Source organism: Choristoneura fumiferana, chromosome 23 (assembly GCF_025370935.1).
Source record: "Choristoneura fumiferana chromosome 23, NRCan_CFum_1, whole genome shotgun sequence".
In the NCBI taxonomy this organism is placed as follows: Eukaryota; Metazoa; Arthropoda; class Insecta; order Lepidoptera; family Tortricidae; genus Choristoneura; species Choristoneura fumiferana.
In genome coordinates this window covers 9011557-9024653 of record NC_133494.1, presented here as the reverse complement: position 1 = coordinate 9024653, position 13097 = coordinate 9011557, and the positions used below count along the sequence as shown (strand labels likewise).

Sequence of the window (13097 nt, the reverse complement as noted above, 5' to 3'; positions counted from 1 at the left end):
AAAATATGAATTAAACACATAATAATAACGGGTCAATATATTTCTAAGTAATACATAAAAGTTGGTTACACAAATTCATATCTATGAAGCTGCAAAGACCTCTACTGAAACTACATCCATCTAAACGTCTACCACATGTTAATTCTAGTATTTGATATTTTTTTATGTAGATCATCTAATCCACTTTGATGGGTTGCTGAGGTGCCGACCACCAAGAGAATGCCCTGAAATGAGAAAAAAAATGTTTTATTTTTAGAAATTTTAAAACATGATTTCTAAACAGTATTTTGCAACTCTTTTTATTTATTTTTTACGATGTCATATGTTTTTTACGATAGTATGCCAGTGTTTTGAGAGAGATTCAGTTGGTAATTTCCCAAAAAGACGAACAATATCAGCGAGAGTTGCAGATTGTAAATTGTCTAAAATATAGGAAATTGATTAGAGGTTCTTACCTTGTTTTCTTGACGGCACTATTTTCGTTCATAAGCTGTGTTAGGATTCCGCAAATGTAAAGCCCCTGTAGAGTGTAAAAGATATACTGCCAGTTCATTATAGAGGCTTCGTTTTCATACTGGCTTGGGTTCCTGGTCATGCTGAGGAACTCTCGTTTCCGTGTTGGAGACTCTACCTTTCCGCGCTCCAGTTGTTCATTATTTCTCTCAAACGTATGACGGCTCTCAGCTCGAGATTCTTGTTGGACTGACCGACTACGTCTGTCAAGCTGTGTGTTACGCATATTCAGATGTTCCGTCATTCTGTGATTCCTGCGCTCCTTGGAAACATCACGAGATCGTGCTGTGTTTATAATCCTTGTTTCTACTCTCCTCATTTCTTCAGTACGCGCGGTACGGGTGTCTTTTTCGGCATTACGTATCTCCCTACGATTTTCTGAAGAGCGTTCTCGTCTATTCTCTCCTAGTCGTTCAGAGCGGAACATTCTAGAATCTCTGTCTACTTTGCGTATGTCATTTCGGCTTTCTAGCAATTTTTCTGCTCTGACTAAGCGTACATTCGTTTCAACGTTGCGAATCGCTCTTTGGTGAGCGTTGATGCAATCTTCTCCAATTGTGCCATGTTGCCTCTCACGTTGAGATTTGAATAATGCTGCACGGCCTCGGGATTCACCATGGGTATTCCGGCTATTTTGGGCTTCTGAAAATCGATTAAGTCTAATATTGCGCACATCTTTTTCATTTTCTCTAGTGTTTCGTTGGTGAGTAATGGCACGTTCTACTGAGCGAGCTCGTTCTTGAACATTTCGAGCATCTCTTCTGTTATTATATTCGACTCTGGCTATTCGGTGTTGAGTATTTCGGTTATCTCGTCGGTTAAGTTGTGATTGTTCGTTTTCAATAGAGCCAATGTCCTTAAAGATCGTCCGAGTATTTATTTCCGCGATACGATTCCGCTCAAGTTGAGCCTCTCTTGCGACATTTCGAGTGTCTCTTTGATTATCCGTAGCTCGCTCGAGCCCCGTGATTCGGTAATCTCGTACAAAATTGCGTGTGTTCCTGCGATTTTCGGCAAAGCGATCCGCTGATAATGCTCTAGCCATAGCCACGCTTTCGTAATCCCGGTTGGCCATTTCACGATTCGTTGATCGTTCCTTGTTTATTGTGCAGGAATCCTTATTATTTTTGTGAGATGTGCATCTGGTTTCAATGCTACGTTCAAAGTCACGATCTCTATTGATACCAGCAGGATTCGTCATAATTGTTCGAGACTCTCTGTAGATGTTTCGAAATTCTTGGCGATTGTTAGAAACCCTGTCGCGATCGGCTGATCGAGCATCTCTTCGAGTTTCAGCGACACGTTCGAGTGATTGCAAATTCCTCTCCATACCTCGAGTATCCCTTACGTCTCTTCGGTTTTCTACCGATCGTTCACATTCTAAGATCCGAGAATCTCGACGTGCATTTTGAGACACGCGATTCTCCACAAGTCTTATCTCTTTTGCACGTCTAGTATCCCTTCCAGCACGACGACTTTCTAGACGACGTTCAACAGATTGGTCACGTCCTAGTGAGCTAAAGTCCCTTCGATTTACTTCTCGTCGACTTTCTGAAGTTCGATGATCTGACGATCGTAGGTTGGCTGTCTTACCGCGAGCAGTAGCTTGGCGGATGTTTCTCTGGTCTGCTGAGACGCTGTCCCGGTTATTAGCAACTCGGCCACGGTGAATATCTCGCTGCTGTGTATGCTCAACGACAGATTGCCGGAATTGAGTGTTTCGACGTTCATCACGATCAAGTGATTGCGTAGCATGAGTGGCGCGCCCCATACGTAACTCGTCGTTATTATAAGCCCGGTTTACCCTAATGTTCGAAACCGAAGAGCTCGTTATTTCTCTGTTCATGAAGCGTTGATCCAGAGTACCGTGATTTGCATTGCGGTTAACTTGAAGTCTAGATTCGGAGCGCTTCGTATCCATCCTTTGAGCATTGTCCCTTGCGATACGACGGGCAATCCGACTGGAGCTAGTTATGTCATTCCTCTCCCAGTCGGACACGCGTATCTCTCGAGTTTCTTGAGATCGGTGCGTCTGTGTATTGTCTCGATTTGCGCGTGTGTCCCGTTGGCGATCCATTGAAAGCCTATCGTTAATTCGGAATTGAGATCGGCTGTCATCTTCAGTCAATCTGTTGCTGGAAAGGTGGCTATCGAGGCGAGCCCGGTGATTTGCGTAAATGTTTGTGGGTCGTTCACCTCGAAATTCTTGGTCGCGCTCTTTGCGAGAGTCACCGAATTGAGACCACCGATATTCCTGACGCAGAACAACACCGTCTCTGGCGAAACGGGACTCTGTCTGCGAAGCCCTACCAAGCCTAGTTAATGTGCTTTCACCCCTTTCGAGGGTGCCAGACGATTCCTTCTTTACTTCATTTCGGTGAATTTCGCGAATGTCTGCTCTTTGGTTTAAGCGGCGATCTTCCACAGCTGGTTTGGAAAAACGATGAGTTCCATGAAAGTGGAGTCCCGGATCGCGCAGCACAGATGCCGTTCGATAGTCACAGCGCTGCTGCCTTCCATCAACGAGCCCTCGCTCAATGTATGAAGCAATCGGCTGGATTACCGCGACAAAGGCAAGGAGCAGAAAACGCCAGTTATGCATAGTCACAGGAGCCGTTTATGTGTTGATTTCTTCTTTCGCAATAAGTAGTAGAAGTTCCCCTTTCACGGTTGTCCTCTTACTGACTGTGGAGAGCGGCGGACGCCTTTTATATTGCTGGAAACGCAGCCGGCATGGCTTAATATCTATTAAGCGCTAGAATGCATTCAATTTTCAGCACCCGCCCACACGATACGACAATAGCAAAAGGTTTGTTACTTACTGTTCAAATAATCTTGCTCCTGGCTAGGGGTTGCTGCAGTTTATTTTCTATTAGGTACCAATTGATTCTAAGTCCATATTCACGCTGTTATAAATTCGAAAGTAACTCTGTCTGCCTCTTTAGACGTAAACCTTTGAGCCGATAAAAGAATTATTTGCAGATGGAGGCGCGGGCAACTGCTTTCTAAATAAGAGGCTCTATTATCAGCCAACAGTGCCTCCTTACATTCACCTTAATTATAAATGCGAAAGTAAGTAACATACCTACGTTCGTAAATAGGTACGCATTTATTATAAATTCACGCTGGATGGATTGGGATGAAATTTAATACATACCTAGATAGCTGGACGCCAGGAATAACATATAGGTGGTAGGCTACTTTTTATAACGATATTCCCAAAGGATCGTTACAACGAAAAAAAAAATAGAAATAATAATAGGTTAATAAGAAAAATACTGAAAGTACCAAGGATGCTTCTATAAAGCTAGTCCCTGTCCGTTATCGCCGGTCGCAGCTGCGAGAAAATTTGTCGTAGAGCGTAAAATAATTATCTGATTGAACTCCCTCAACCAATAAATGGGACCCCATAAATTGGAATTCTGTGACGTCAATACGGTATCGGCTCTACCCTACTTGTCGCGTGTTAGATTCGTGTTTACCAATAAAGTGGGTAAATATTTGGGTACTTATTTATTTTATTACCTCTATTATTCCAATCTAAGTTTTTGACAATAAAGCTTGAATTTATGAGGGAAAAAACATAAAAATCGGATTGTAAAATCCAAGTTTGATGGTGATGGAAAACATCGTGAGGAAACCTGCACAAACCGCACTGTGTGTGAAGTTGTCAATCCGCACTGGGCTCGCGTGGGAACTCCGGCCCAATGACTCTCATTCTGAGAGGAGGCCTGTGCGCAGCAGTGAAACGTATATATATATATATATAGGCTGGGCTGATGATGATGATGATGGTGGAAGAATGTCTGTATGTTTGTATGGGAAGGACACATTTTTTTGAACTTTCGGAGTGAATATCTCCGGAAATATTGAAAATAAAAACTGAGACATGGATGCACAGAAAAACCAGAAAAAGAGACCAGCGCTGGGAATCGAGCCCAGGTCCTCAGCATTCCGTGCTGCGTGCCATACCCCTACACTACCACTGGCCAGGAGTACAGACACGAATTTCTCCTATGCACACATAATCTCAGGTTGCTTTTTTCTACTACGCTACTTAAGCAGCAGCACTAGCGACATCTGTTTCGCTCTCATCCAAAACACTCTTTCGGAACTAACCGCTCACCCAGACAAGAGATGCCGCTACTAAGCAATCAAATTATGATTAGTTATTTTGGAGTATTTTTGTATTTTTTATTTCAACTCCAAATTTGTTACTTTTTTTTTTTTCGATATGGTTTTACGGGATGACCGTAAAAGTAACAAATTTGGAGTTGAAATAAAAAATACAAAAATATCCCAAAATCACCAAACATAATCTCCGGAAATATTAACTTTAACCCCTATTAATTTTTAAATACCTATCCAAGATGCCCCACAATATAGGGTGAAAGTGAAAAAAAAATCATCCCCACTACGTGCATGGGAGGGAGGTACCCTAATTTTGTTTTATTTTACCACTGTCGGCGTGACTGATGAGAATTTCTCAAAAAAAAATGACAATTTAATTTTAGACACGATTCGTCAAAAAAATGCATTCGGAAGGTAGGGTAAGTGATACTGAGCTTAATTAACGTAGATTCCGAAAATGTCTCAAATAATTTGTATGATCCTTTTTGTTACCAAAATTGTATGCTATGTGGTAACACAAAATAAACATTTCCATACAAATTATTACGGGACATTTTGGGAATCTATATTTGTTAAGCTCAGTATCATTTGCCCTTCCTGTCGGCAATTTTTTTTACTAAAATTAAATTGGCATTTTTTTGAGAAATGCTCTGATATCTATATTCATTCCAAATTCCAGCTTTCTAGTACTAACCGCGGATAGACGACGAACAGACATGGCGAAACTATAAGTTGACTAACGGAACCTTAAAAAAAAAGACTGTTGGGGTGTCTGAGTTTTTCAGTTATTTTTCATCGCACTTGCTCGTAAACAGTGTCGTAACATGCAGGCTACCTTGGTTGCAACCCCCCAAATAAAACCCTCGACCTTAATGTGCTTCTCATGAAACCCGTGGTCGGTAAATGAGTAATTGCCTGTACTCATTTTCATGCCATGAAGCCCAAGGTCGGTAAATGAGTTTGTTACTGCATGGTGTGCTGCTGCTCCGTGCGCGCGCTGCACACGCACGCCATGCACATGCAGCGGAAGGGGAGGGTGGCGGGGACCTGGCGCTGCCAAGAGCGCAATCTGCGGTATTGGCAATTTTTGAAAAAAAAAAATAATTTTTCTTTTACAAATATACAATTTTACTCGCAAATGTGATGAAAAACATTGGATGTCTCACGGGCGGTACTAGAATTACGAACATCGACTCATTAAAGCCCTCAGTCTTCGACTTCGGGCTTCTAATAGACTCTCGTTCGTAATTCCTTATTTACCGCCCTTGAGGCACAATGTACTATAAACGCGTAGACGTGGCTTTCGTAAGGTCGCGGCGAGCAAATTGGGAGTGGGACGTACTCGTATGTAGGACGAGATGAATGGTGAAGGAAAAAATTAACTAAATGTTTAACAATCGGGACGGGACCCACATAACCGGAATTTTTTGAGATGAACACGGAATCACGATCGTTTTCACTACTTCTTTCTGTCATACAGTATGAGACGAGAATGAAAAGAGGCTGTGAATGCGATTGCGAGTGCCAGAGCGCGAAGACGATACGGCCATTGGTCACGATTTTGAATGGGTCACTGTTTAACTCAAGTTACTCAACTGAGTGAACCTATCATCTCTAATACTATATCTTAATACTTTCTAATACTGAATCATTGGCTTCAGACTGATAGTAAAGAGCTTTCTATCACTCCTGCTGGCTTATGCTGAATGCTGAGACATTGGCTTCAGACTGATAGTAAAGTATTAGCATAGTTTTTTTAGGGTTCCCCCAACTGCAAAAACGGAACCCTTACTTCTCGCCATGTCTGTCTGTCTCCGTCCGCGGCTTTGCTCAGGGATTATCAATGCTAGAAAGCTGATTTTGCACAGATATATAATTAAAAATTACAACTTAAAAGGTTCGGGGTCCTGACGTGTCAGGGTGATCGACAAAATGGATATTTTCCTCCCATAGACGTAAAGATTTTTTTTCTCATCCAACCCTATATTGTGATTTGTGGGGTATTGTTGGATAGGTCTTTAAAAACCATGAGGGGTTTGCTAAGACGATTTTTCGATTCAGTGATTTTTTTGCGAAATATTCAACTTTAAAGTGCAAATTTTCATTAAAATCGAGCGTCCCCCCCCCCTCTTAAATCTAAACCGGTGGGTGGAAAAATTTGAAAAAATTCAGGATTGTAGTAAGTATATCAAACTTTCAAGGAAAACTATAACGGCTAAGTTTGCTTGAGAATTATTAGTAGTTTATGAGTAAATAGCAGCCTAAGGTATAAAATATACCTAAACTTCGAAGATTCCGTATAAAATACGAAATCCTTAGAAAAATATTAAGTACTTAATTTTTTCGTAATGGCTACGGAACCCTATTTTGGGCGTGTCCGACACACTCTTGGCCGGTTTTTATTTGTAGTCTGTAATGAGGGCTATCGCGTATGAATTCGCCACTAGAGGCGCTAGTGTAGCGTGAGGTCTCCGAAATGTCAAATCTCATTGTTTTTGAGTGAGCTACGCGGGTTTATTTATAATTTAAATAATTTTGTGAGTATTTTGCAATATCTGAAATTAATTATGGCAAATATGCGTTCCGGGGCAATTAATGTCTGTGTTTTGAGACAGTTTTGTCTTTCGGAAACCTTTGTCCTTCCTTTTTTCCGAACAAAACGGGAACTATGCAACACTGTGGCATGCTCGATATTTTTATGGTACGATTTTAAGGTGTATTAAATATGATTTTAATCTAAACTTTGTTTTCACGCCCGTAATAACAGACTTTGAAAGCCATACTTAAAAACCTCACGCAACAGTGCGCTATCTAGTGAGACAAAAAACGATAGCCCTCATTGGACAGCCGCCCGTCAGCTTGTCATGTTATGTTTCAGTCTGCTATGTTATAACTAGCAGAATATCAATTTAAATTGTTATTGTTTTTTTTTAAGACACGACAGACAAAGGAAGTTTTAATTTGGTGTTCATTTTCAAATTAAATCACAAATTGGGCAACCAAAGGTTTATTTTTGTAAAATTCTCTTAATCCTAATTGTATCCATAGGATTGGATGACGGCCGTGAACGGCGACGTCGCCTTCGACACCTTCGCTCCGGCGTCCTTGGTGATTTTCTGGAAAGAAATCATCAATATTAACGTCAATGCATTATTTGCGCTAAAGTCTGTGGCACTGTTTTTATTATCAGAAAGAACGCCTTTTCATAACACATCAAATAATGTAGGTAAGTAAAATAATCATCATTGACATACATATTTCCAGATATTCAATTTTAAATCTCAAATAATGATTTTACCAAATTGTCCTTATTTACAAATATGTAGAACAGCAGTGTCTAAATTAGCAGTACTTATTTTCATTAGTTTTGTGATAGAGAGAATAGATTACTATAATTTTAATAGTAATTCCGTTATGGGAAACAAGGTAAGTGGGTTACATAGTTATTATGGAAAGCTGCTTTGAAATTATAAATTAGTCTAATTTTGTTTTCAAACACTGAATAATGAGTACCGATACGATCAAAGCAATCAAATTTTGTATTTTTTGTGATAAAATACACGTCGCGAACCTTGAGCAGAGCCATTCTAGGATTATTAATTACTACAGTTCCTTATTTTCGAGTTGACGAAATAATAACTTGATTGCAAAGACAAAGGACAGACATAATGTGGAATAAAATATAGGAAAGGTGTTCTAGTTATATTTGGATTTTATAATGTTCAGCTATTTCCAACATGCCCTCAAGTGATGCAGACAGAAGCTGCTGCAAATGTGCGTAAAGATGAAGATAGGGCTTTTCTTACCTTCAGCTTTCTTTCGTAGGCGACTTTGTGGACAGCCTTGAACTTTCTCTTGTCCTCCAGTTTGCGGACAACTTCGCGGTACTTCCAGCCGACCTCGTGTGAGAGACGGCCAACGTGGCAGTACTGGAAAAATCAAAATATAATTGGTTAAAATAATAAAGACGGATAGAGGGTTACTTTGGCTGGGTCATAGGATTCTCAGTATACTGTGTGATTATCAACATTTGCTTTGCTTTCAGTCGCAAATTACCCAAGTATGAACATCATTGAATGTAATTGAATGGAAAACTACCCAAGTTCTAATCACATGTATATTAATTACAGTAATCGACTCCCAATTACATAAAACAGTCCATTGACTGTTTTGTCTGTTGTATCAAGACAGTGCCCAAGTGTAGAAGGGTGGTAGAATTGCAATTATTGTTTTTTTTTTAATGTTTGCAGGTTTTAGGCAAACTACAGACTGGGCTAGCATTATTAGTCTGCCTGCCTTTTAAACATAAATTTCAAGATACTTTAAATATTAGAACCTCAGAAATCTCTTCTTTTAGAGATGGCCAAACAACTGGACTACCATGGCAATTAGGAATAGACATGACATTGCAATTATAATAGTTCAATCTATGGATCCAGATTATCCATAAATCCAGATTGAGCATAAATGACGCTAGGAAGGATATGTTTGTAAAATTAATGTGATATTTTGTGAATGAAACCATAAAAAAAAATTGAAATAATGAAACTGTTGAAATGCTCCCATTCCACAACTACAAATTTTGCACAAACTTCATTATTGTGTTGCAGGGAGCTTTTGAAATTAACTGATCTTGTTCCATAAATTATTTATATTTCAACTATTATTCAATTAGTGAAGGATACATTTAAAGTTGCAAGTAATATGAAGTGAAAATTGCTCAATGAAAAAATAACTAAGAATGTTGAAATAATTTACGAAATAACTAAATTGGGGAACATTGTGAAGACATTAAGCACTTTCAGGAATATAATATAATATTGGATAGTTTGGGGGGCGGACTAACCACATAGCAAGAGTTGCAAATGCCCCCCCCCCCCACACCAACATTTGCGGTCATAAAGATAGAAACATGAAAATATTTTTCAAGTCAATGCAAGTACGATATACTGCCGCCACCAAAAAATCAACAAAAACTACTGCCAAAGAAAGAGATGGCATCAAAATTAGGCCATTTCTTTCTACGGCAGCAGTTAAATAAATAATTAAAATACCATTAACCAAGGGCACTGTGATAAAATTTTCTACAGGCCCGTGCCAGCTTAATCCGGCACTAAGTTTAGTTGATTCTTACCTTGCGGCCGGGCTTCAGGCAGAAGACGCGAAGGGCGGCGGGCACGACCACGCGGCGGCGGTTGTCGTAGGGCGGCGGGCAACCATCATACGAGCGCAACCTCCTGAGGGCGTCCTTCCCGCGCTCAGTCTTGTGCGGGATCATGCCTGGAATCACCGCACTGGGTCAGTCTTGGATAGAACAAGTTTAATTTTGTGTTGGACTGAAGAGACTCATAGGGTGTGTATTATCATTGACTTAGTCAAATAATGTAGGTATGAAATAGAATAATCATTTAGTTTTAAGCACACTAAAAATTATCAGAAAGCATCAAGTTCAAAGATATAGACGCGGCCAAAGTTACAAAAATATGGATACGGGACTGTGGTTGATATGGGACTTTATGCCCGTAACATTGAGGTTGTGTATACATATTTTTGTAAATCTGGCCATTTCAATATCTTTGCACTTGACTGTAACTGAACCACCTTTGGGCGATTCTGCTATAGACAATGTCCAGTGTCGATTTTTGAATCACCGTATCTGATTCTTTTTTAATGCTATTACAAAAATTAAGAACTAAAATTCAAAACAAAACTAATTTCTTAAGTCTGTCATTTTGTGATTAGAAACAATTAAATTTGGAAGTTCAATTTGAGCTCATGTTGCACCCGCAATAGCTTAAAAACTGAATAATTCTTAGATTATTTGGGTTTCCCAAATTTTCATGTTATGGGACAGTTAATTAGGTATACTTTTTTTTAAATATGAGGACATAGTACAGTAAAGGTTTTACAGTTAACAGGTTTTTTGTGTTTTTGTTCTGCGATCTGCTTGATAGGGCCAATTTCGTTGAACCTGCAATAGCACTTCAAACCTTTCTGGTAGCTTTTACATATTTTAGGCATTTTATCTTTCCAGACGAATCAGTAGAACTCATTAAAAAGTAAACCTTCAAAGAATTATTCTTTGTAAAATATTTCCTATTTTTATGGTAGAAAGCTCGAGTCAAAATGTTGCACCCGCGATAATGGAATCGCCCCTTTATTACTGTAACCTTAAAACCAAATTCATTGTAACTGCCAAGAATAAAAATTGAGATTATACTGTGCCTATCAGGTAAAATAATAGTATAGTAAATGCTCCTCCAATATGGATTTTACAAGTAATTATCACTAATATTATAAATGCAAAAGTAACTCTTATCTATCTGCCTGTTACCTCTTCAATGCTTAAACCACTTAACCAATTTAGACTATGGTATGGAGATACAATATTTTAGACTATCGTGGTTATTATTAATTTTCGTCTCGTGATCATGGCGCATGCTACTGACCGTGCCGAAATATTGAGCTTCGTTAAAATATATCAAGGTAAGTACGCAGAACTAAACCTGAATTTAATTCATAAAATTGGTATGGAGATAGTTGGAGGCCATGCCAAGTACATAGCATAGTCTTTGTCTTGAAAAATTGCATAGTTCTCATGGATAGAGAAAAATGAATTCTTCACAGATGGAGTCGCCAGCAGAAGCTGTGAATGCCTTTGCTCTATGCAAATTCTCGATATCAAATAAAGACAATGCAACTTCCACATTGATGGCATTCAGGTTAGCTAAAGTGCACACAGTAACCAACAAAAATATGATCACAGCAAGAATAAAAATAGGGCAAACCTTATTATTCTATTCAACCTAGTATTCCGTCTAAACCTTGGTTTGGCAAAACCAAGTTTGGTAAGGGAGCCACCTGCTGCCTTATTCGTATGAGACTGGGTCATGTTTATACTCCCGCCAATCTTGCTAAATTTAAACTGGTGGAGTCTGGTGTTTGTGAGTGTGGCTTGGGCATTGCAGACACAAATCACATATTTCTCTCGTGTCCTCTCCACAACAACTCCTTGCTTTATGAACAGCTTATATCCTACAAAGTCCCATTACCTACATCCTTCTCTGTCCTTTTAGCCTCTAATGACTTAACTATATATAACTTATTGAACATATTTATAAATAATAATGATATTAACATTTAAATATGTATTCTTCAACTTTCTAAATTTAATTTATTATGTATATGTAAAATATCTTTGTTTCTTTTGCTTAATCCCATATAATCTTCTCCTGTAGACTTCCATATTCCAAAATCTTGTATTTTCCGTTGATTTTGTTTCCTTACCTTTACGCATCTGTGGCGGATGCGCAAACCGCACAGGCCAATTAAAAAAAAAGAATAAAAATATTTGACAATGGTTTTTAATAACAGACATGGAACAAATAAAAAATAACCATATAAATACCTAGCTGAAAAGGATAGATTTTAGGTTGAACATAATGAATATTGCTTACCTCTGACGGTTTTCCATAAGATTTTAGATGGAGCTCTGAAGTGGAATGGACCACGAGCAGGGTTCACGTTGCATCGCTTACGCAGGAATGACATGAACTTCAACTTGTTCCTGTAATATTAAGATTGTTAATAATAGAATAATTTGACTGATATAAAGAAGTAGCAGTAAGAAAATCAGACAATAATAGTTGACAACATATGTTTTGGTAAACATTCAGTCGCAAATTACCCAAAAAATAACATCATACTAAGTTACAGCATGTTAAAAAAAGACAGTATGCTAAATGCTCGTTTTGAAAGAACTTTGGGTTAAAGAGTTAAAGACACGTGTGGAATGACAAAGCAGTTAAAAAATACAAAAGCAAAGAAGATCAGCTTACCTGAAGAAGTTGCCAGAGATGTTAAGTTGCTCGCAACGAACAACGACAACTTTGTTTCCCTCCAACAGGACCTTTGCGATAACTGCGGCCAGCCGGCCGAGCAGGTGGCCGCGGCCATCGATTACTATGGCCTGGAACACCAACACTTAGGTTAGACTTCAGTCATATCGCTGACGTACCGAACCTATAACCTCAAAGTTTACTCAAGTAAATTTAAAGACATTTACTCAGGTAAAAAGAACACTTCATCAATTGGGTTTGAAATAAAATATATAAATTTACGATTACCAAGACTTAGTGTTACAATAATGAGCACACAGCTACTTAAAAGCCGAAAGCTCGCACGTGTATCAAAGGTGTAAAGACTAAACCGCTGTTTCCACGTTTTACCACTTAAAATCACAGTTATAACAATGAAAGTTGAATTACGCGATAAAACCACTAATTATTTCGCAGTTTTCTATTGAAAATTCCGGTAATTTCTAATTTTTTTGACTCCTCACCTTATTGCTAAAGCCCGTCATTTTCACGAACACAACGGAAAAGAATACTTTTTTAAAACAATATGGCTACCGGACGTTCCAATCCATAGACAATTCTGATAAAACGCAGGAG

General features: G+C 38.8%; 2 protein-coding genes across 2 annotated transcripts; both read right to left on the bottom strand.

Moving 5' to 3' along the window:
• Window positions 1-22: 22 nt before the first annotated feature.
• LOC141440837 (uncharacterized) lies at window positions 23-3646 on the bottom strand. Its single transcript, XM_074105400.1, has 2 exons — window positions 456-3646; window positions 23-224 (listed from the first exon to the last, which is right to left on the bottom strand). Exons 1-2 carry the CDS (start codon window positions 3113-3115, stop codon window positions 176-178), a joined length of 2709 nt encoding a protein of 902 aa, XP_073961501.1. The 5' UTR covers window positions 3116-3646; the 3' UTR covers window positions 23-175.
• Window positions 3647-7635: 3989 nt separating this feature from the next.
• RpL13A (ribosomal protein L13A) lies at window positions 7636-13093 on the bottom strand. The gene is made up of 6 exons (XM_074106007.1): window positions 12986-13093; window positions 12483-12613; window positions 12102-12211; window positions 9779-9924; window positions 8451-8573; window positions 7636-7760 (listed from the first exon to the last, which is right to left on the bottom strand). Exons 1-6 carry the CDS (start codon window positions 13004-13006, stop codon window positions 7677-7679), a joined length of 615 nt encoding a protein of 204 aa, XP_073962108.1. The 5' UTR covers window positions 13007-13093; the 3' UTR covers window positions 7636-7676.
• Between the last annotated feature and the right edge of the window lie 4 nt (window positions 13094-13097).